General features: G+C 37.2%; 1 protein-coding gene across 2 annotated transcripts in view; it reads right to left on the reverse strand.

The window, feature by feature from the left end:
• CLVS2 (clavesin 2) overlaps nt 1–25,746 on the reverse strand; it is a 75,763-nt gene that overhangs the window by 37,839 nt on the left and 12,178 nt on the right. The window contains exons 2-3 of one of the 2 annotated variants that reach the window (XM_089332747.1): nt 25,003–25,177; nt 14,838–15,386 (exon numbers count right to left, since the gene is read on the reverse strand). In XM_089332747.1, the coding sequence (XP_089188873.1) occupies nt 15,384–15,386; nt 25,003–25,177 (178 nt within the window). In that variant the 3' untranslated portion in view covers nt 14,838–15,383. Of the gene's footprint in view, nt 1–14,837; nt 15,387–25,002; nt 25,178–25,746 lie in introns of those variants that run through there. The other variant, XM_002714800.6, reaches the window with a different exon arrangement.

Genomic DNA, 25,746 nt, shown 5'->3' on the forward strand with positions numbered 1-25,746 from the left:
GAGATGGCTGTGTCCCACATTTCAATGCTTAGTTAAAATATCTGTTTCTGACTCTGGCTCCTGACTCCAGCTTCCTGTGAATTCAGATCCTCAGAAGTAGTCGTGGATTAAATGATTGGATTCTGGTCACTGTCATTGAAGGCATGGATTAAATTCCCAGTTAGCAGGCCAGCTTTGTGGTGTAATAGACTAAGCCTCCACCTGAGGTGCCAGCATCCCAAATGGGTGCCAGTTCATGGCTGCTCTCCTTATGATCTAGCTCTCTATTATGGCCTTGGAAAGCAGTAGAAGATGGTTCAATCCTTTGGGCCCTTGCACCCACATAGGAGACCCTGAAGAAGATCCTGGCCCCTGGCCCAGCTCTGGCCATTGTGGCCATTTAGGGAGTGAACCAGCAGATGGAAGATCTTCCTGTCTGTCTCTCCCTTTATCTGTCTGTAACTCTATCTCTCAAATAAATAAACAAAATCTTAAACAATTACTGCTAGTACATATCAATTATATCCTTCGATGTTTTTGCAGCAGAATTTAGAGTTTTACTTATCAACCATCCTCTTTCCTCTGAAAACACTTGAAAGATCATCAGAGGGGCCGATTCTGTGGTGTAAGGAGTAAAACCTCTCCAGCATTACTAGCATCCCATATGGGCACCAGTTTGAGTCCCATCTGCTCCACTTCCTATCCAGCTCTCTGCTATGGCCTAAGAAAGAAGTAGAAGGTGGCCCAAGTCCTTGAGCCCCTGCGTCTGCATAGGAGACCCAGAAGGAGCTCTAGGCTTTGGATTGACACAGTTCTGGCCATTGTGATCATTTGGGGGAATGAACCAGTAAATGGAAGACTCTCTTTCTCTCTCTCTCTCTCTCTCTCTCTCTGCCTCTGCCTCTCTGTAAGTCTGCCTTTCAAATAAATAAATGAACCTTTAAAACAAAGATCATCGGCTCATTTTTCCTGAGACATAACTGATAGATTTAAGTATACAGCTTAGTATTTTGATACACAAATATTTAGTGAAAGTTATTATAATAAAGCCAATTATCATATCCACAACCTCAAATAGTTACCAGTTTTATGCTTGTGCATGTGTGTGGTGAGAACACTTAAGGTCTACCCTTTTAGACAATTTTAAGTATATAATAAAATACTGTACGTAAGATTTCTAGTGTTTACTCATCTTAAATAATGAAACTTTATACCTTTCAACAATCATCTTCCCATTTTCCCTTCCTTTTGCAGATATATGGGCTAGATATTTGCTTGTGCAAATCCAGTGACCTAACAAGAGACACCTAACATAACAGAAACCAATCCTTCCTCTGTTCTCTAATGAACTGAATGATATGGAAAAGATTCAGGTAAGATTAATGTATTCCTTCAACAAGGATTTTTTTTTAACTCTACCCTAATGCATACCACATAAAGTAGCACTTAAGGTCCTAGAATTCATTCCTTTTAGTTTGGCTGAGCTAGGTTTTGGTCTTAGATATTAAATGAAAAAGAAATTATGTATTGTCACTTGAATCTGCACAGCCTGGTTCCACTCCATTATTACCTGAACTACAAAGTCCACTTTGGAGCTTTGGAAGGGGACAAAGTGAGGTAGATCTGAAGGAAATGTTACTGAAGATAGACATGACCTTTATGCTTAGCCAGCAGGGAGTGAGCAATTCTCCAAACAAGTGATAATACATGAGTCTAAACAACATATAGTTTTAATTGGCATAAAGCTTGACTTCAAAATGACTCATCCCTGCTTCTCACTGCTAGACCACGGAGAACATTAAAGCAGAAGATTAGATAAGGTTCTTGGATAACTGGATCTCCCTTAAAGATTAAACAGTATACAGTGAATTCAAGATTACAGCATCTTCCTGTATTTTAGAACAGCTTCATAGGACTAGTGATGAGATTAAAGATCACACACAGAATTTAACAGAGAAGAACTAAATTTACACTTTTGTTAACAGTTCATTTAAAAGTCTATTTCAAAGAAATGAGAAAACACTGATATAAGAGGAGACAGGGGAATATTACAAGACAATACTGTGTTGTGTTTACACTTGCTTTACTAACAGATGCCATTCACACAGTTTTAACTCCACTATACTCTGTATGACTTGATATGTATCCAGTGTGCAGAAATTTTGACCATTTCACTAAATGAGAGATATTCTTCAGGTATAACATCCATTCTCCAGGTAGAAATATTCATGCGATACAGTCTGTGCTTTAGATAAAAAAAATGCTTCATTAATCTGTACTTTAATACATAAACTCCTTGTTACCTACAGATTCCATTGTCAGGCAGTATTTCTAACCATGCTAGAAATATGGTTAATAACATACTTAGGGGTCAGTTCTGTGGCATAGCAGGCAAATCCGCTGCCTGCAGTGCCAGCATCCCATATGGGCACAAGTTTGAGTCCCAGCTGCTCCTCTTCCAATCCAAGTCTCTGTTATGGCCTGGAAAAGCAGTAGAAAATGGCCCAACTCCTTGGGCCCCTGCACCCATGTGGGAGACCTGGAGGAAGCTCCTGGCTCCTGGCTTTGGATCAGCACAGCTCTAGCCATTGCGGCCATTTGGGGAGTGAACCAGAGGGTGGGAGACCTCTCTCTCTCTCTCTCTCTCTCTCTCTCTCTCTCTCTCTCTGCCTTTCTGTAACTTTGCCTTTCAAATAAATTAATATTTAAAAAATAACATGCTTAAAAAGAACCAACATCATAATGTAACTGTTAAAATATCTACCCCTGTTTAATCTATCCCTCCAGGCTTATCTATTAAAATATATTCATGTTGTACCAATGCCATCTCACTAGTCAAAGTGAACAGTTTAAGTTCATAATTGCTCATAATGATAGTATTAAGTGTCAAAGGAATCACATAAACAGGACCAGTGTCTGCGAATAGTAACTGATAAAATTAAAAAGTAGAAAATGATCCAACATGGGAAGTGAGATACACAGCAGACTCATAGAATGGCAGATGACTTAAACAGCACTCTGGCCTCAGAATCAGCCCTTAAGGCATTCAGATCTGCCTAAAAAGTCCATGAGAGTATTTTAGGCATGGAAAGTCAAGACACTCTGGGAAAAAAAATGACCTAAATGAAAGACCTCTGTGAGTGAGATCCCAGCAAAAATAACGGGCCATCAAAAATCATGTAACTTTCTCTGAAGGGACGAGAGAACTTCCACTTTGACTATGGCCTTGTCTAAATAATATCAGAGTTGGTGAACTCAAGAGGCTTCCATAGCCTTGGCAGCTCATGACAAGAGCCTTGGGTGATTACTGACATCATAAATAAGAGTGTCAATAATTAACACCAGGAGTCACTCTGCACTTACTCCCCATGAAGGATCTCTGTCCTTAATGTGTTGTACTATGTGAATTAATAGTAAAACTACTACTAAAACAGTACTCTATACTTTGTGTGTCTGTGTGGGTGTAAGCTGTTGAAATCTTTATTTAGTAAATACTAAGTTGGTCTTCTGTATATAAAAATAATTGAAAATGAATCTTGATGAAGAATGGGATGGGAGAGGGAGTGGGAGATGGGATGGTTGTGGGTGGGAGGGAGGTTATGGGGGGAAAAAGCTGCTATAATTCGAAAGTTGTACTTTGGAAATTTATATTTATTAAATAAAAGTTTAAAAAAAGAAAAAATACTCATGAAGTCAAAATTAACTCTTAGAGAAAAAGCAAATCTTTAAATAATTTTAAAGATTTTTTTATTTAATTGAAAGAATGCCAGAATGATGGTAGGGGGCAGTCACACATACATACACACACACACACAAAGAGAGAGAGAGAGAGAGAGAGAGAGAGAGAGAGAGAGAATTTGATCTAGTGGTTTCCACGGCTGGTCCAAACCAAGGTCAGGAGCCAGAGGCTCCATATGAGGCTCCTATATGTGTGTTAGGGACTCAAGCACTTGTACCATCTTCAGCTAGCTTCCCAGTTGCATTAGCAGGTAACTGGATTAGAAGCAGAGTAGCCTGGAATGACAGCTTCAAATGTTCAAATAACTAGATCATGTCTTTGAAAATGTGATACATTCAAGATGGTGCATTATGTAGAATTTTAATAATTGGTACAAAGACCAATAAGTAAAAAAATTCATAAGCATATTTTAGTTGAATTTAGGCAAAATAAAGTCTTCAAGATGAAAAGGGCTGATTTGTGTAGAGGCACACAAGTATGCTCTAGATGTGTACAAACCGAAGCTGTGTAACGATCTCCTAAGAGTACTACAGACAGGGCAGGTGTTCTGGCATAGCAGATTCAGCCTCTGCCTACAACTCTGGCATCCCATATAGGTGTCAGTTTGAATTCCAGCTGCTCCACTTCCAATCTAGCTCCTTGCTAATGCACCTGGAAAAGCAGTAGAAGATGGCCCAAATGATTGGGCCCCTACACCCAGGTGGAAGACCTAGATGAAGTTCCTGCCTTCTGTCTTGCCCACACTTGGCCATTACAGCCATTTGGGGAGTGAACCAGTGGATGGAAGATGTCTCTCTCTCTCTCCCTCCCTCCCTCCCTCCCTCCCTTCTCTCTCTCTGTCATTCAAATAAAGTTTAAATTTTTCTTAAAAACAGAGTATTATGGTACTCTATGGTCTGTGTGACATCTAAGTTTCCTTCAGATACTAAGACTCTAGATATGTCTACATTAAGTTTTTCATTACAAAATCTTACACGGTATGCATTTCTGTCTTATGTAGCTATTAAAACTGATTCATATCTGCATCACATAGCCATACAAAACACAAGAAATAGAACCCTGTTAGATGGAAAAGATAACATTAGGGTGATCTCAGATATTTTAATATTCTGCTTTCCATTCACATACACTTAGTTATTAGTCTAAAAATTCCAGAGGGGAAAAAAGAAGTGTTAATTGTTAGCTGAATTTCTAACCCTTAAAATTTCTAAGTTATGAGATTGGCTTTGCAGAGCAATGTTTTAAGCCACTGCTTCAGTTGCTGGCATCCCCTGCCAGAGTGCTGGTTCAAGTCATGGATGCTCTACTTCTGATCCAACCTCCTGCTATGTAACTCAGAAGGAAACAGAAGATTGCCCAAATAAGTAGGCCACTGCTATCCACCTGGGAGACTAGGATGGAGTTCTTGGGCAGTGATTTCCACCTGAGTGGAACTTGACTGTTGCGGGGGTTTATTGAATGAACCAGTGAATAGAAGATTTGTCCCTCTTTCTGCCTTTTAAATAAATTTAAATTTTTTAAAAAAATTTAAAGTAAATAGTTTATGATTTACCAGCATGCAATCAGATTTTAGAAGAATATGAATATTTTTAGTAAAAAGTTATATAAACTATTATGTTGTTAATTTACTTCTCTGTAAATGCATAATAAATTAATATTATAATCACAATTTATCATTAGATGCTCAGCAAGTACAAATATAAACCTTTTAAAGGAACTAGATTTTACAAAGACATTTTTTTTTTTGTTCTTTTTTTTTTTTTTTTTTTTGTTCTTTTTTTTTTTTTTTTTTTTTTTTGACAGGCAGAGTGGACAGTGAGAGAGAGAGACAGAGAGAGAAAGGTCTTCCTTTGCCGTTGGTTCACCCTCCAATGGCCGCCGCTGCAGCCGGCGCACCGCGCTGATCCTGGCAGGAGCCAGGAGCCAGGTGCTTTTTCCTGGTCTCCCATGGGGTGCAGGGCCCAAGCACCTGGGCCATCCTCCACTGCACTCCCTGGCCATAGCAGAGAGCTGGCCTGGAAGAGGGGCAACCGGGACAGAATCCGGCGCCCCAACCGGGACTAGAACCCGGTGTGCCGGCGCCGCAAGGTGGAGGATTAGCCTATTGAGCCACGGCGCCGGCCTTACAAAGACATTTTAACATGAGTGACAATTTATACAATTTTTTCAAGGAATCACTTTAAACAGCATTCTAAATTAGATTCCAAGTTGTGGGTTGCCCAAATCTATGATTTATTTAATCATCATGTAAGCCTAGAGTTTTAGTACACCCTGTATGATAGAGCAGCTAACATTTGTTCATGTATGTCGCTCCCCCTCTTCGTGGAGGAACGACACAGGACCCTGCGCTGTTCTTTCGTCTGCTCGGCCCTCCCCGGGTTTGCTGCTGGTTCTTCCCGGGTTGGCTACTATCCCTTCCACCTCCGTGGAAGGGCAGTTCCCCCTGGCCGCATTCCCCACTTCCGCAGGGGAGCGGCACACCACCGGCCGGCTCTTCTCGGGGGCTGCACAGGTGTTCCTTCAGCTACATGTTCCCCTTAGATGTTCCTGGTGCATGCCGTCTCTCTCCTCCTTTATAGTCCTCCTCTGCCAATCCCAACTCGGCTGCCCACACGCCGAGTACGCTGCTCTCCAATCAGGAGCAAGTCCTACAGTTTATTGGTTGAACTGGAGGCAGCTGGGTAGAAGCTGTTTTTTCCTCTCCCAGCGCCATATTGTAGGAGAGCAGATGCATAGAATAAGTCTTAATTCCAGTAACTTAGTCTAGTCCGAGCTGCTCCCCACACATGTAGAGTGCACAATGTGAAGAAATATGTGATATGAAAGAGAGTACTTGGCGAGTAGGATCGCGCTTTAGAAGAACACTAGGATCATCATGTGCTGGTAAGGGAAGGGAAGGACAGTCTTGAGGTAGGGTTATCACATGGTCTTCTGAGACAGCTTAGGTGAGACATAATGAAGATAAAAATGACAACAGAAAAAAAAATGTGAATGGGAGAGGACACAGACAAAAAGTACCCTCCCTTTCCTTTTCATTGTTACTGGACCTGCACAAATATGGGCTTCCAACATCACTGGATTGGATTGTATGAAATTCTCCAAACTGCCTGCTTTTCTAACATTTAATTTTTAAGAAGTATTCCACTCAATGGACACTTGTAGGATGAAAAGCATAAACAAATGAATGACTCATATTAATTTTTTTATAATCTATTTTCATGATTTGGTTTTTCCTTTATTCATGAAAATTCTTTTAATTTAAAATCTTTCTCATTGAAACCCAAAGTATCAGATGAATTCGGTAGCTTATCTTCTTGCCTTCTAGAGATAAACACTTCATTTCATACTTTCGAAACACATTACCATATCCATAAGGCATTACATGCATTTCTGCCTCTAAACTTTAGCTCATGCTGATTTCCTCCCTACACCTTTCCATATACCCAAATCATGTCATCCTGGAAATCATTTTATGAGTGTTCCTAGCATTTTAGGCCACAAATCACTACTGCCTCCTCTGAACTATTAAACAATCTATCTGTTAAGTTTTTATTTATTGAAATGATTTAATACAGTAACACTATTGGAACTCATAGAACAATTTGGCAAAAGAGCAGAATATAAAATCAATGCACAAAAATGAGCCTTTGTATACACAGACAATGCCATGGCTGAGGAAGAACTGCTAAGATCAATCCCATTCACAATAGCTACAAAAAAATCCAATATCTTGGAATAAACATAACCAAGGATGTCAAAGATCTCTACGATGAGAATTACAAAATCTTAAAAGAAGAAATAGAGGAGGAACCAAAAAATGAAAAAATCTTCCATGCTCATGGATTGGAAGAATCAACATCATCAAAATGTCCATTCTCCCAAAAGCAATTTATAGATTCAATGAGATACCAATCAAACTACCAAAGACATTCTTCTCAGATCTGGCAAAAATGATGTTGAAATTCATATGAAAGCACAGGAGACCTCGAATAGCTAAAGCAATCTTGCACAACAAAAACAAAGCCAAAAGCATCACAATACCAGATTTCAGGATATACTACAGGGCAGTTATAATCAAAACAGCATGGTACTGGTACAGAAACAGATGGATAGACCAATGGAACAGAATTGAAACACCAGAAATCAATCCAAACATCCACAGCCAACTTATATTTGATCAAGGATCTAAAACCAATTCCTGGAGCAAGGACAGTCTATTCAACAAATGCTGCTGAGAAAACTGGATTTCCACATGCAGAAGCATGAAGCAAGACCCCTAACTTACACCTTACACAAAAATCTACTCAACATGGATTAGAGATCTAAATCTACGACATGACACCATCAAATTGTTAGAGAACATCAGAGAAACCCTGCAAGATATAGGCACAGGCAAAAGACTTCTTGGAAAAGACCCCGAAAGCACGGCAGTCAAAGCCAAAATTAACAATTGGGATTACATCAAATTGAGAAGTTTCTGTACTGTAAAAGAAACAGTCAGGAAAGTGAAGAGGCAACCAACACAATGGGAAAAAAAATTGTAAATTATGCAACCGATAAAGGATTAATAACCAGAATCAACAAAGAGATCAAGAAACTCCACAACATCAAAACAAACAACCCACTTAAGAGATGGGCCAAAGACCTCAATAGGCATTTTTCAAAAAAGGAAATCCAAATGGCCAACAGACACATGAAAAAATGTTCAGGATCACCAACAATCAGGGAAATGCAAATCGAAACCACAATAAGGTTTCACCTCACTCTGGTTAGAATGGTTCACATTCAGAAATCTACCAAAAACAGATGTTGGTAAGGATGTGAGAGAAAAGGGACACTAATCCACTGTTGGTGAGAATGCAAACTGCTAAAACCACTATGGAAGTCAGTTTAGAGATTCCTCAGAAACCTGAATATGACCCTACCATACAGCCCAGCCATCCCACTCCTTGGAATTTACCCAAAGGAAATTAAATTGGCAAACAAAAGAGCTGTCTGCACCTCAGTGTTTATTGCAGCTCAATTCACAATAGCTAAGACCTGGAATCAACCTAAATGCCCATCACAGAAAACTGGATAAAGGAATTTTGGGATAAGTGCTATACAGCAGTAAAGAAAAAAAAAAGTGAAATTGAGTCGTTTGCAACAAAATGGAGGAATCTGGAAAACATCATGTTGAGTGAAATAAGCCAGTCCCAAAGGGAGAAATAACATATATTCTCCCTGATGAGTGACAACTAATTGAGCACCTTAAAGGAAATATGTTGAAGTGAAATGGACACTATGAGAAACAATGACTTGATGAGCCCTTGTCCTGACTATTGAGGACAACTTACTATTATATTCCTTTTAGTATTTTTAATCTGCTTAATACCATTGGTTGAACTCTTTAATTAACACACAATTATCCTTAGGTGTTGAAATTTTACTGAAAAGTGATCCCTGTTAAATATAAGAGTGGGAATAAGAGAGGGAGGAGATGTACAGTTCAGCACATGTTCACTCAGACTTATACCTAACGGTAGAGTTAGAAACATACCAGGGGATTCCAATTCAATCCCATCAAGGTGGCATGTACCAATACCATCTCACTAGTCAAAGGTGATCAGTTTCAGTTCATAATTGCTCATAAGGATAGGATTAAGTGTCAAAGGAATCACAAACAAGACTAGTGTCTGCTAATACTGACTGATAGAATTAAAAAGGAGAGAACAAACCAACATGGGAAGTGCATACACAGCAGACTCATAGAATGGCAGATGTCCTAAACAGCACTCTGGCTTCAGAATCAGCCTTTAAGGCATTCAGATCTGCCTAAAAAGTCCATGAGAGTATTTTAGGCATGGAAAGTCAAGACACTCTGGGAAAAAAAAATGACCTAAATGAAAGACCTCTGTGAGTGAGATCCCAGCAAAAATAACGGGCCATCAAAAATCATGTAACTTTCTCTGAAGGGACGAGAGAACTTCCACTTTGACTATGGCCTTGTCTAAATAATATCAGAGTTGGTGAACTCAAGAGGCTTCCATAGCCTTGGCAGCTCATGACAAGAGCCTTGGGTGATTACTGACATCATAAATAAAAGTGTCAATAATTAACACCAGGAGTCACTCTGCACTTACTCCCCATGAAGAATCTCTGTCCTTAATGTGTTATACTATGTGAATTAACGGTATAACCAGTACCCAAACAATACTTTATACTTTGTGTGTTTGTGTGGGTACAAACTGTTGAAATCTTTTTTGTATATACTAAGTTGGTCTTCTGTATATAAAAATAATTTAAAATGAATCTTGATGAAGAATGGGATGGGAGAGGGAGTGGGAGATGGGATGGTTGTGGGTGGGAGTGTGGTTATGGGGGAAAAAGCCGCTAAAATCTGTAAGTTGTACTTTGGAAATTTATAAAATAAAAGTTAAGAATATAATTAATAAGAAGCAACAATATGTATTCTTTAAAACCATGAGTTTCTTTAAGACATGCAGTTTATCTCCATTGTTTGTCTTTAATCTTATTCATCCATGACTTTATTTCAGATATGCATAAAAAACTTTTAAATGGCTATTGATTTCTGTAGAACTGAATTTAACTTCCTTCCATCCTCCTCCTGAAAAATGGGTTAGTATATGCTAGGTAAAATATTAAAATGTTTCATATCTTATGAACATATTAGTTTGTTGGCATGATTAAATGTGATTTTTTGAAGGTGTCTGGTATTTTCCTCCTAGAGATATTCGCATTTTCACTGACTCTGTTTTCCTTGGCCTTGCTGTAAATTTCCTTTTTGGTCATATAGCTACAAGCATTAGCACTGCACAATTTTCTTCAGATGTATATCTGCAGCTGCCTTATTTTATTAACTTATTCATGAAACTATGTTATTGTTATTTTCAAAATTGAAAATAAGATTTTAATATGGAACATTGTATATTTATTTGTTAAACAATTGCTTTATATTTTATTGCATATAACTGTTTGAAATAGCACTCACAAGGTAAAAACATTATGTTCTAAATGATAAAATAAGTGAAATGGATAAGAAAACTCAATCATTTTCATTATCATAGCTTCTATTCCAATTCATTTCCTTCTTCTTGCTTTTTGAGAAAAGTGGCTGGGAGAGATGTATGGGTATAACCGATCTTAATTTCTTTTTTTCTACCTGAGCACTATTCCAATGTTTTTCTTATGTTATCTTCCTTAATCCTTATGACAGTAGTAGTTGAAATGTATTAACCCAGTTTTCAAGATGTTACAATAAGGAATGGGATAAGTTTTCTAGCATAAACTAAAATCCAGATGTGACAGAGGCAAGATAAACCCAGGAATGCTTGATTATGAATTCTGATCTATTCTAAAATTGCCTTGAAAAGAAAACAACTTTTTTTATTATCTCCTAAATAAGTGTTCTCCAAACAACTCTTTGCAGAAAGAAAATAACCAAGGCAATATTTGCTTGCTTTGGGGAGAGAAGTAGCTCTCTTTCTTCCTCAAATGGCCTCATGATTAAACACAAATCCTATGGAAAACTTTGGAATGTTTTGAGTTTTTAGAGTAATTTATAAATAACAACATAGGAATTCCACAAAAATAAAAAAAAAAAAGAGAGGGGATAATTGTACTCTAAATGCTAGTGCATGCGCTCCTAGTGAACATTTCAAACAATAACAAGAACAGGAGCTAAGTAAACAAGGAGACTTGTTGGGAGAAAGAACATAGGCCACAAGAAAACAGAATTCTTGACTCAAACTTATAAACTATGAGACTCCAGGATTATGAAGAAACTTTCTAACTTTGCAATATCTCAACATCCAAGAATTAGAAATCTCTACTTTTTTTCTTTTTTTTTAACTTTTATTTAATGAATATAAATTTCCAAGGTACAGAATATGGATTACAATGGCTTCCCCCCCATAACGTCCCTCCAACCCACAACCCTCCCCTTATCCACTCCCTCTCCCCTTCCATTTACATCAAGATTCATTTTCGATTCTCTTTATATACAGAAGATCAGTTTAGCATACATTAAGTAAAGATTTCAACAGTTTGCTGCCACACAGAAACATAGAGTACTACTTTAAAAGCCTTATTGACTGAAGAAAACCAGAAATGCAAACCCGACATAGTCAAACCACAACAACTGAATTCATAGGAGCTCTCCATGGTACTGCTCATGTCAGCCCAGACTTCCTTTGAGTATTTCTATACAGCAGTGAAGTTATTTTTACTACTGAGTTACAATTCTTCTCAGTTCTAAAAATTCATGAAACTAGAACACAGATTCCCGTTATTTACAGAGGAGGGCTTTTACTTCCTCTCAATGATGAGATTACCCTACAAGTTCATCACATAACAGTAACCCACTACAGTACTGATTGTGTACCCCCTGTTGAGACACCAGAACTCAGTTACAACTAAATGCTATTTTGAGTCCTGTATAAACCCACTACTGCCCCATGTGAGGTGAAACGTAGTTTCCATAGTCACTCTTAAGCAAGATAATGAATTTTCCAGAGACATTTTTCTGAGGCATTTTTTGAAAACCAGGTAACAAAGTTCATCAACCTGAATCACCTCTCAGTTGCAAATAAGTTTGGTTATGTGTCTTTTAAATCTTTAAAAATCTTCTAAAACATAAATAAATAAAAATTATGCCTAGATTAAAGAACATATCATAACCATAATCAACATCATTGTAGTCATCACCATCATTACAATACAGCTATTATCTTATAGATGACTGATAATTTCTTTCCTTGGTTTGTGTGCTAAAGTAAAAATGGTGGCTTATGACCTTTATTTCTATCATTTTGTGATGATAAACTAGATAATGACTGCCTTTAGGAGGTTAAGGAACATCCAAGTCATTATGGTAGGTTGTACAAGCGTAATTTCCTGATCTCCTTCTGCAAATTTAAAGGACAGTAAGCTGTAAAATTACAACAATTTGCAACATCACTAACAATCAAATGAGCAGAGTTACATAAGTAAAGAAAATATGCTTATGAAGTTTTAGAAGCTGAAAAATACATGCATTTCAGATCTCCAGTCCCAGGAAGATGGAATTTTCATACTTTACACTAATTCTCCCATAAAACATCATGAAAAAACTTGAACATTATATATAAAACAAACATAAGAATTTGAATAAGGGAAGGCAGACCTGCTAGGGAACTTGGACCATAGTGAGTTTGATTTTCCATTATATACCCGATTTAAAGATAAATAAACTGGCAGCTGGAATCCACAGAAGGTACACATGGACAAAAAAGTCCTAACAAGGGGCCAGTGCTGCAGCATAGTGGGTTAAGTCACTGCCTGGAGCACCAGCGTCCCATATGGGCACTGCTCCGAGTCCCAGACGTTCAACCCTGATCTAGTTCCCTGCTAATGTTCGTAGAAAAGCAGCAGAAGATGGCCAAAGTGGTTAGGCCCTTGCCACCCACATGCAAGACCCAGATGAATCTCCTGGCTCCTGGATTCAGACTTGGTCAGCCCTAGCCATGGCAACCATTTGAGAAGTAAAACAGTGGATGGAAGAGCACCACTCTCTCTCTCTCCTGCCCCCTCATCTCTCTGTAACTATGCCTTTCAAATAAATAAAAAATTTTGTTTTTAAAATGTCCTAACAAAAGCTTGTTTTCACTAGTCAAAGGACCAGAAAAGGCATATATTAGAAATATACAAACATGTTAAGCAATAACTGTCAGTGATAACTGAATACCTAGGAAAACATCATGGACTCATCCTCACTGACAAAGGTGGTGAAGGGAACCCAGAGTTACACCCTTGCCAGGCCTCTATGAGGCAGCTACCTCCCATTAGTGTGGTATCAGAAGCCTGAGGCATCCTGAAGTTTCCTTTCTGTATCAATGGAATATCCTACTTGCAACATTGTGCAATGGTTTTGTCACCACTGGAAGAAATATATATCAGATATCTCCATATGTTTTTAAAGATTTTATTTATTTATTTGAGAGGTAGAGTTACAGACAGTGAGAGAGAGAAGAGACAAAGGTTTTCCTTCCATTGGTTCACTCCTCAAATGACTGAAATAAATGGCCAAAACTGTGTCGATCTGAAGCCAGGAGCCAAGAGCTTCTTCTGGGTTTTCCACTTGGGTGAAGGGGACCAAGCACTTTGGCTATCTTCCGCTGCTTTCCCAGGCCATAGCAGAGAGCTAGATAGGAAGAGGAACAGCCGAGACTAGGACCGGTGCCCATATGGGATGTTAGAGTCACAGGCGGGGGATTAACCTACTGCCTCACAGAGCCGGCCTCTCCATATTATTTCTTACAACTACATGAATCTATAATGATCTCAAAATCAATTAAAATACATATAATCTTGAAAGAGAAACATTTGGCTATGCAGAGAATTAAAAACACAAATCGAAAATCTACGGTCTGAGAACACAAAATAAAGGAATCAGAGAAATAGAGTAAGGAATAATAAAAATTTCCTTTTCTCATTGATGTGTTCATTAAGTGCCTTGTGGATACATAATATGACAGTCCCAGATGAAAGCTTGTACAGAGAAAGCATAAAGAAAGCTCCTGGAATTTTTTACGAGGAGTTGCAGGTATCTACAAAGTATCAAGAATTTGTTTGAAGTCAGGCTTCTTCTCAGAAATAACATGCCTAACAACCATGAAATAATGATTTCAAACTGCTAAAAAATCATTTTGAACTCATATTTCTATATCTAGTGATACTATTAGACAATTGTGAAAATAGAATAAACATATTTTAGGAAATACAAATACTCTGCAATTGTATCTATCCTGAATGCTTTCAGGCAAAAAAAAAAAAAAAAAGATATACAAAATCAGTTGCACTGAATCTATCCAAAAGAGATAAAAGAATCCAAAGATATGAAAGAAAGTAAATACAATGATGAAACTTTTGTAATTGCTAGGATGATAGCTCCAATATAGGCCTTTTAAACAAATGGAAAAATCATAACATAGAATTCCTAGAATACTTCAAAAGGAAACTGGGTTCCTTGTAGTATACAATGTGATTTTTCAAAGTAGGTAATGATAATGTAATTTTTACTGAATTTTGTACATTAATTTTGTACTGAAAATTATATTGATTTTGCATCTTTTTACTATATGGCTAAACAATAAGTAAAACTTCAATTGGTTTTCGTTAAGATTTATAATTTAAGGATTTATTGATTTATTTGAAAGGCAGGGAGAGGGAGAGAGGGAAATCTTTCATCTGTTCACTCCCCAAAAGGCCCAACACCCTGTCATCTAGGGCTGGGCCAGGTCACAGGAAGAAACTCCATTCCCAGCTGCTAGCTAGGTGGCAGGAACCCAAGTACTTAGGCCATCATACCTCCCTGGTGCATGAAGAGGAAACTGGATTGGAAGTAGAGAGAAGACTTGATTCTAGGTGTTCTTACATGGGATGCAATCATCCCAAGCAACAATTTAATACATGTGCCACAATATCTGCCCCTCCAATTGGATTTTAGAGCACATAACAAATTTTAATAATATGATAAATCCTATGGCCTGTACATCCTAAAGCTTGACAGTGATTCTATTTAAGCACATACAAGACTGTATCATGAAACTTTTTCAGTATTTTAGTAGTTGCTTTTCCTTTCTGGAGGTTTCTCAGGTTGGGTCATGTCATGAAAAAGTCTTTATTCTCACTGTGAAAAATAAATGTCAGATTTTAAGGATTTTTAACTTCAAGGCAATGCAACAGCAAAATCACTATAGGCATTGTGACAGTTAATTTTCTCTATCTATTCGGTCTCTGAAATGATTTTCTTCTTTAATTCAGTATTCATCATAGGAAAGTGAGAGTAATTTTTGGAGAGATGAATTGATTGTATCAAAGTTGTGTTACATTTGTTATAGAGTTTTAGCTGTACTGATACAAGTCCATAAAAGTTGTCTAGCACCTCACTTATATGAAACCACTCAGGTACACTATATATAAAACATTATATATTAATCAAATATAAGACTCTGAAAGGTGAAGAGAAAAAGGCATATAAGCAAAAACTGAATGAAGTAAGTATAGGCAAGATGCTTTTATTCCTTTTGTTTCAGTGTAGGGATTAAACTCCTTGAAAGACTATCTAACTATAAAATATTCCTTTCACAGAACGCAAGTAAAACACTCTTAAACTGGATGAAGGCATCAAATTATTTTAGGGAATCAGAATTGAGATGTCCATTCATTTCTATTCTTCCAAAGCTCATAGTTAGACTTCATTTCTCAACTTCCCTTATGGCAGCTAGGGTCCAGTTGTTTGAATTATATCAATGGAATATAAAAAAGCAACAATGTACACTGCTCCAAGGTCTGGTCTATGCAAATTTATCGCATGTGACTCTCCACCGTTTTCACTTTCTGGAGAACAGAAATGAGCAGAGTGCCCTTGGAGACCACATTGAGAAGATGGCAGTGTAACAAAGATGAAGGGATATGGGCCACTGAATCAGAAGGAACAGCACCATCATTGATCAGATCACTTGTTTGACTTCATGTGTGGGATGTTGAACCAATGTACATTTTGACTTGCTTGCTAAATAGTACATCACTAAATTAAGTAGCTATGTCTCACTCACATTTTAAAATTTCAATTAATTGAAGTCTTTCAAAGTGCAGTCTACTTTAGGTCACAGAAATGCAGTTATTAATTGTGCATCAAATCGTATCCTTGTATAAACCCAAGGAAGCATTACTCCTGTGTTTACTGTGGTTTCTCTGATAGCAGATGAAGAGAAAGTAAGTCAATTCAAAAAGGCTCCTCATAATAGTTATACTGAAGGAGATAGAACATTTTAATCTCCAGAACAACTTTAAGAAAGAACAACTGTGCTATCCATCCATGGACAAGACAGAAGCATCATTCACCTACAAGATTCTGGCAATATGTACCAGAATTTTAAACATAAGAAAAGGTTTTAATGTTTATTTATATACATGAAATGCAGAGTGGACAAAGAGAGAGACAGAGACAGAGAGAGACAGAGAGAGACAGAGAGAGATATAGTGATAGTGATAGTGATAGTGACAGGGGGAGGGAGATGGAGCACAGATCTTCAATTCACTGGTTCACTCCCCAAAGACCTGCAGATCAGGGTCAGACTAAAGCCAGGAACCAGAAAATCCATCTGGGTTTCAGGTGACAGGAACCCAAGTACTCAGGCCATCATCTACTGCTTTCTAGCACATTAGCAAGAAGCTAGATCAGAATCATGGAGTAGCTAGGACACAAACCAGCATTCCAATGTGGGATGCAGACATTCTAGGCAGCAGCCCAACCCACTGCACCACAATGTCCATCAGAAGAAAATATTTTAATTGGATTTGTATGAAATAACATTTATGGAGATGAAAAAAAGAAATTTGAAAGATAAGCATGTCAATCAATTTTATTCATATCTATAGGAAAATTTGGTATTAGTTGGGCCTTAAACTAATATTTAAAAAGGATAAATGGGTGGGTGAGTGCCTACTGGTTGAGATGACCACAAACCACATTAAAGTTTCTGTATTTGAGTCCTAGTTATGACTCCTGATACAAGCGCCCTGCTGATACAGACCCTGGGAGGCAGCAGAAGATAGCTTAAATGTTTGGGTTTCTTCCACCCACGTGAGAAGCTGCCAACTTCAGCTTGGCCTAGCCACTGGCTGATGGGGGCATTTGAGGAGTGAATCACTTGGTTGGGATTTTCTTTTTCTCTCTCTCTCTCTCTCTCTCTCTCTCTCTCTCTCTCTTTCTCTCAGCTTGTAAATGTGAAAAATGGAATTAAACAATAAGTTTGCTTTAAAAAATAGATGTTCATATTTTGCAATTTTGATTTGAAGGCAGTAAAAAAGATTAGGTTATACTAGAAGAGAAGGCTACTTCAAGATGCATTTATGTTGCAGCTGATAGGAGAAAATCTGCACTTACTCATCTTTTTTGTCCTGTAGTTCAGAACATGTCTAAACATAGCCAATAAAATGAAATGCAGAATAGCTCATATGGTTCATTCAATTTTTTATTATAGATAATTACTTTCTATCCATTCTTCACTATCTCAATGACTCAGACCAAAAAAGTGTTATTTCCTTCTTTCTCTTTTGTTGCTTCAATGATTTGGCTATTTGAAGCAAAATAACAATGCTTTTTGTCATCTATTCAAAGTAGAGAAGTACTAAATTTTATTGATAATTACTAATACTCTTTAATTCAATAAATATGTGTTAAATAACCCTAGAGCACTCATCTCTTCATTTTTTGTCAAGGTTAACACCTACTTCCTGCAACTAGACCTTTTTAACACACTTCACTGCTAATCATAGGAAATGAATAGTAATTTAATGCAAGAAAAATAATGATTTCATGCACATGTATACACAAAAATGCACAGAATTAAACTAGGCTATTATCAAAGTTAATATAACCTTTTGCCTGCTTTTTGAACTGAATATTACACAGAACTTTTACATGCCGATTGTCAGCTTTGATGAAAGACGAATAACATCCTACTTTCTGGGGGTTTAAACCTCTCAGCCAAACCATATTCTCACACTGTGAAATAAAGCAATTTCAAGGTTTTCACTCAATTTTGTTTCAGGCTAACTAACAACTGAAAAGAAATACACTGATCTCGGACAGTTATGCATGTGATGAACAAAATGTCACATTTTTACATACTTTTCTTGTCATTTCTCAATATGGTTCCACATACAAAATGTGGAAATAAACGCTCGTCCTTCCAGGTTGTCTGAATGAATATGCTTCATGAGTTTGTGTGTTCATTTTCAAAAAGTTAGGCACTCTTTTGACCCAGTTCTACTAATGCACCATCATATTGTCTTAAGTTTAAAAGATAACTTGTAAGCAAAACGTTTCTGCTGTTGTCCAAAGAATTTTAAGTATGAAAATTATTGGCAGGTTGGCAACCATTGCAAAGGACACTGTTTTAAAGCACAAACTGCTTTTGCTTTATTTTGAATGCCTAATTCAGTCAGTATCTCACTGAGTTCCTTTTTACATTTTCCCTTAATCACTCCACACAAATATCCAACATATTTGTACACACACACAAACACACGGATACATACACACAGTTTCAAAGCTGTCATGAATTACAGGTTAAGATGTAGAAGCTGGATAAACTAACGCCAGCCTGAAGTTAAGGGAGTTCCTAACACTCCAGTCTCGAACCAAGTTATTAGTCTGTCCTTTGTTTCTGGAGAGTTTCCCTGGATAGGACTGAGGATTCTAAACAGTCAGAGCCAGAATTTGTAGAGGCAGCACACTTTGCCTTCTTCATGAGAGATCAGAGCTCTCAAAGCTAGCAGATTAGTGGCTGATGGTAACACTGTGCCTTTGAGTCAAATGAAAGAGCCAATGAATTGATGACATATTCTTTATTCTTTCACAAGCCCTACTTTTCGAGGACCCTTAATATATCTGGCACTATTTTAGGCATTTTGCAATGGCCCTACATCTGAGTCTTATGTAGCAATTCAAAGAGCTATTCAGCTTCTTATTACAGCCAAACCCTTTGCCAGGAATCTATGCTTTGACTTCATTATGGACTTTTTGGCAGATGGAGTTTGGGGATTCCTGTGAAACCGTACAAGCAAAATCTCAGAGACACAGCAGGATAATGCTCAGTGAGAAAAATATAAACTAACCCAAAGGGCAACAAACAACACAGTTAGGTTTCGGATAAATTTTGTAAAGTATAAGAATTGGGAAATCTAGATTCAACAAAGAGTTTTCCATTATTAAAGAATGTTAGTGAGAATTTACAAGAATTGGCAACTAAAAGGATTAAAAATACATCATTTCACTGTAATGTCAGATTCTAAGTTGTTCCAAGTATTTACAAACAGTTCATGTTTCAATTGGCTTCCCAGACAGACATCTTACCTTCTGCAAGTCACATTCACTTAATCATATATTGATTTTCCAAGGAACTTACTGTTTCTATGACTACCCTAATCAATTAAATTTCTTGTAAGTAGGAAGACAATTTTCTCTCTTATTTCCAATAAAACCTGAATACTTCCACAAAAACATCTGATGTTGCCTCTTTTCCATCAAAAATCTACCTTATGCAGGTAAACACGGTTGATGTCTTTTCTACTTTGAAAATATTTGGAGACTGTACATATAGAAAATATAAACAATTGCCTTGGACCAATATATCAACTGTTATCAATTTGGAACTGTCTTGACAAAAGATCCCCTTGGCTATCAAAAAAAGTTCAAAGTCATAGGATAGTCATTGTGACTATCTTTAGTAAGCATTGCATTGCCTATCCCAATAAAGAAATTTAACCTGAATTGAAGTATACATTTTTGGAGGTGGATGGGGAAGCAACTTGAGCCCAAGTCTGACTACTTTACTTAAGGACAGCCTAGAACAACAGAAATGGCAAGATTCAGGAATGACACCGGTCTTTGGAGTCAAACAACCAGGACTCAAGCCATGATGATCACTGAGAAAATATACTTAAGTATTTGAAACTCCATTTCCTGTCCCATAAAATGGGATTAAAATAATTACCTCAAGACTGCCAGTGATTCCCTGGGTCTCTCTCTCTCTCTCTCTCTCTCTCTCTCTCTCCCCCTCTCCAGTCTCTCTGTGATTCAAGTCTACACTTCCATACAAATATCTTTCCAGAACAGAGGAGTGACCATGACACTCTCCTATCCCACACTTCTGGCAAGCACAGACCAAACCAATCTGCAAGCAGTCTTCCCTGCCGCAGAGACAAGTGTCAGGCTCATCTGTGATTACTGTCTTCAATTCATTTCTCATTCTAGTCACATAAAAACAGATTCATCACATACCTCCAAGCCCCTCTATCTGTGTATTTGTCCAAGAACTTTCCCAATATCCCCTTCTTGCACTTCCTTTCCTGCCCTAGCTTACTTTGAAAATTCTTGTTCAACCTTTATAGCCAAGGATATCTCTACAATCACCACCTTTCTGTCTGTGCATGAGTCTTTTCCCAAAAGAAATACATAATAAATTTGAGCAGGTGAAGCAATCCCATTGCTTGGCTTCCAACATGAAAATATATTTTATTTGGCATCTAATAAGGAAATATATAAATAAAAACCACAGAGAAGTGATAGGAAAAAAATACAGTCAATATATCTACAGTTTGAACAACAAAGGAAATGCATGATATTATTCATATTCCCAAAGTCAACCAAATTTAATTCATCACAGGTTAGATAGTCATCAAATTGTGAGACAAACAGAATACATCTAGAGAAAGTTTCCAACTGAAAAATAAGCTTCTCAGTATTAATTTTTTTTCATCAGTGATATTACCTGTTAGGTGCAAGATGGGTCATTTCTAATATGATAACTCTTTAAAATGGGTATAATTGGAAAAAAAACTGTGATTCAATCCAATTAAGTTATTTGCCCAAACATTTAATATGTGATAGGGATGCCATCCCAATCCCACTGGTCTGATTCTGAACCTATTCTATTTCCACCTGTCCATAATGTCTCTCAGTTGACCATGTGATGTGATCATGTGTGGGCCTGTAGTAATGGTGTATGTATCTTTATACAAGGTGTCAGTTGTTATTTCTAGCCAGATAATTCAAAATACTGTTTTATTTCGGTAAAAGGGCAATTACGGAAGTGAATTCGCAGGCTATGCAGCCATGTGGAGAGGAAAAGAGCTGAGTCTTCTTCAAAACACAATTACATACCATTTATACATCACTGAGCTTTATAGCCAGAATCTTGCTAGTAGCCTTTCTCATTTTTAGTTCCAAGTCCTAGATTATTTTATATTCACCTAAGTAAAAGTAACTTAATAAAAGAAGTATGGCATAAATTATCACAGAGATTAAAAATATTTTAATTTTTCTGATGGGTTTAACTGGGTTTATTATGCTTATGTTGTAATCTTGGTGGTGCTAGTGGTTGTGTTTAGCAACATAAAATTGAGTATGTACGTTTACTTCAATATTTGGCAGTCTTATGTTAATCTTGAAAAAATGTTTATTCATACTGTAAGTGAAACATAGAGCAATGCACAATAATATTTCTCATGTAGCAAATGCAATAGTGACTTGATTTTAAAAGTCAGAAAATATTACTTCAAAAGAGACTAAATTATGAGATTATGCATAACAAGATTGAACATTTTTTGACAATCCTATATTCTTATTCAGAATTACCATTGTTTTCAGATATGGTTTTGTAGACACAGACTTAGCTAAGAATAGTTTAAAAAATCAATTTGAACTGGAGAAAAATTGAGTTCAGAGATTAGTAGCATGTTAATGTATTCCTAGGAATAGCTCCATTCTTTTAAGTGGCTTCTCAGCTGGTAATCAGAAGCAATCAACAACTCTGCTTACTCAGTCTATGTTGGGGGAGAAGTGAGAAGGGACTGATAAATTTTAGGGGGATTAGAGATAAAGCAGCTTTGTATTTGCAACCACTGAAGGTATGAGGAGTCATCTCCCTCTCTAGACACAAATCCTGAGATTTAATCCAGCTGCAACTCCAATCATGTTCACACTTAACACTTAAAAAAAGTTCTGAGGACAGGCATTTTCCACAATAGCTAAGACTTCATTGGGGAGCCAGCTTTGTGGTGTAAGGAGTTAAGCCGCCACCCATAATACAAGTATCACATAAGGGTGCAGTTCCAGTCCTGGTTGCTCCACTTTTGATCCAGTTCCCTGCTAATGCACTGGGTAAAGCAGCAAATGGTCCAAGTTCTGGGGACACTGCATCCACATGGGAAACCTGGAAGAAGCTAGTTCTGGCCCAGGCCTGACTGATATGGCCATTTGAGGAGCGAACCAGATGGTGAAAGATCTATCCCTGTGTCTCTCCCTCTTTCTTTGTAACTCTGAATTTCAAATAAAGAAATAAATCTTTTTTGGAAAAAGACTTAATTTGGATGCCCACATCTGTATTAGAGTGCCTGAGTTTGAGTCTGGTTCCATTCTCAATTCAAGCTTCCTGCTAATATTCACCTTGCTGCAGGCAGCAGGTGGTGAGTCCTTATGCATTGAGATACCTGAATTGGATCTTGGCCAGACTCCTTGCCTCTGCCCAACTATTATGAACATTTGGGGAGTGAATGAGTTAACAGAAGATCTGTCTCTCTTGCATGCAGGATTTCCTCTCACCCCTGCATCTGTGTGTGTATGTGTGTGTGTTTATGTGTGTGTGTGTGTACATGTGTGTCTGCCTTTCAAATAAAAGGAGTTTTATGAGGCCAGCATTATGGCATAGTATTGTTAAGCCTCTGTCTGTGGCGCCAACACCACATACGGACACCAGTTCATGTTCCAGCTGCTCCTCTTCATATCTGGCTCTTTGCTTATAGCCTGGGAGGGCAATGGAGGATGGCCCAAGTGCTTGGGCCCCTGCAACCACTTTGGAGACCCAGAAGAAGCTCCTGGCTCCTGCCTTCAGATCAGCCCAGCTATGGCCACTGTGACCATTTGGGGAGTGAACCAGTGGATGGGAGACCTCTCTCTCTGTCTCTCTCTCTGTCTTACTCTCTCAGTAACTATGCCTCTCAAATAAATAAATAAATCTTTAAAAAATAAAATAAAAAGGAGTTAGATTAGTGGTTGTGGCGAAGAGGAAGCTCCCAAAATCTCTGCGCTGTTAGTTTTTTATCCTACAATGAATTAGGACATCCCATATGGGATGCTGGCATGGCAGGTGACGGCTTTACCCGCTATGCCACAGCACTGGACCAAGGACATTATTATTTAATTACTTACTACATAAAGTGTATGTTGCAAAACAGCAACATATTAAATCTATTTCTGAGATGTCTTTGAAATTTGCATGGTAGTAGTAGTTCTTCTGTCATTCATAGAGCTCAAGACCTTGGCTACCAACCCCTCATGCAAAGAGAAGACACAGGTTAAATAGGGATAATGATTATGAATGGCTAGGTTACCATTCTGTGTTAAGTACAATAATTGGCAACAACCAAATTTCTTCACAAACTAAAGAATACTTTATAGATGCCTGATAAGGGGACAGAAGTAGAACTGATTCTACATGATACACACATTTCTAAAAAACATATTATCCTGTGCTCTCTCCCAACCATTATTAGCTATTCCTGTGGAGTTGAAAAGGGTGTAGTTTAAGATAAGACACGTAAAGCTGAATCACCAAGAGAAGTCAGAAAGCCTACATTGGGAAATACCTACATGAATAAGAAAAATCATTGTGTCTTTATTCAGTCCAGAGGCAGAAATCAAACTGTGAATTCAATTTGGTTAAGATGTCCTGCCGCCTGGAGAAGCGACCCATTCTTAGGAGGTCAACATTCATTGAGTTAGGTACCTATACATGCAGTTAGAAATTGCTATGGAGTACAGATCTGGATGATTTTGGCTTTTCAACATAAAAACATTTAAAATGTTGGCCTAATGAATGACAAAAATAGAATTTATTGTTTTAAACCAACAGATATTTTCAGTTAGAAAAATTAACTATTATCTTGCAAACTTCTGAAACACTTGTTGAAAGTGTAGATAATACTGAATAAAATAACCCAAAAGTTAATTACTGAATCTTTGTAAAACTTTAAAATCAGTTCCATAAATATTACACACTATGTAATATGAAGCAAAATAGAAAGCAGAAGGATGATTATGACATATCACTAAATAACTCATTTCCTAATTTATAATTCCCAGCCAATTAAATGTCATTTACTGGAAGGTGTATCATGCCTTTATGAATTTCATGATGGACCTTCCCAAGGAAAAAAAAATAAGAAACTCCAACTAACTTTAAAAAAGTAATTCAAAATGGAGATTTTTGTAACATAAAGCCCAAAAAAGTACACTGATTTACTGATTAGGTAACATGAAGATATTACAGTTCATTTCCCAAATTTACCAAAGTAAGTAAAACAATAAGGCAAAGGGAAATATTTAGCCAATTAACCAACACACAGGAAAAGGAAAAAAGAAATCAGAAACCATGCTTAATAGCAAAAAATTAAAATCCTAAACCATTTTGCTCATCCATTATCAAAAGAAGAATCTGAATTCAATACCATATTTATGTTTACACAGAGGACTTGTGCCGAGTATAAAAAACTCTCATCTCACTATCAATAGACTGCTATAATCCTCTGCACTGTTAGTATTTTAGTGCTTGTGCTCAAAGACTATTTTAAAAATCTGGCTGGGTTATTCTTAAGACATTTGGTTATTTTAATATATTAGACAGCACAAAGCAAACATGAGCATTCAGGAAACTGGGTAATTTGTACATCCTTACCTGAAGGCCTTCAATAGCTAGTCGCAGCATGCTTGGTGTAAGTTTAGAGGCTTGTTTGAAGGTGAAGTTACTCCAGTCTATGATCAAGACAAATCCATTCACTTGAAGCTCGGGATCTTCAATCATGGCTTCTAAAGAAAGTAAGATGGCACGCAAAATATCCACCAGCGTGTACCTAGTAGCAACAGAAAACTATTAAATTAAATCTAATCACTTCTTTCAGGGAAACTATAGCGTTTTTTAGCACATTAAAGATTCCTCTTCAAAATTTCAAAAATCTCAAGGAAATGATTTTGTTTAAAAATGCTCTTTTTAAGGAGGCATTTACTTTATACACATTCTGGGAATATATTATAATTCATTCTGTGTTCTACATCAACAATTGACAATGCTCTCTAAAATACTGCAACTTGTTAACTGTTCTATAAATGCTTAATTAACTGGTAGGCTGTCCTATGATTTTCAGAATCTCATTTTCAACTACTCTCAAAACTAGGTTCTCTACTTCTAAATAGCTAGAAGGTACTAAGTAATATTGACACCATATTGCAAAATTTGATAATGAAATATGAAATATGAAAGGGTCCCTTTGATAAATAAGGATATTGTGTTTTAATAGCTATAGACAAAAGTGACATTTGACTTTAAATATTTGCATTGAGTCTGTATCATAAAGATAAAATTTATTTATTTATTTATTTTTTTGGACAGGCAGAGTTAGACAGTGAGAGATAGAGTCAGAGA

Source organism: Oryctolagus cuniculus, chromosome 5 (assembly GCF_051225735.1).
Source record: "Oryctolagus cuniculus isolate XC-2025 breed Fujian yellow rabbit chromosome 5, ASM5122573v1, whole genome shotgun sequence".
In the NCBI taxonomy this organism is placed as follows: domain Eukaryota; kingdom Metazoa; phylum Chordata; class Mammalia; order Lagomorpha; family Leporidae; genus Oryctolagus; species Oryctolagus cuniculus.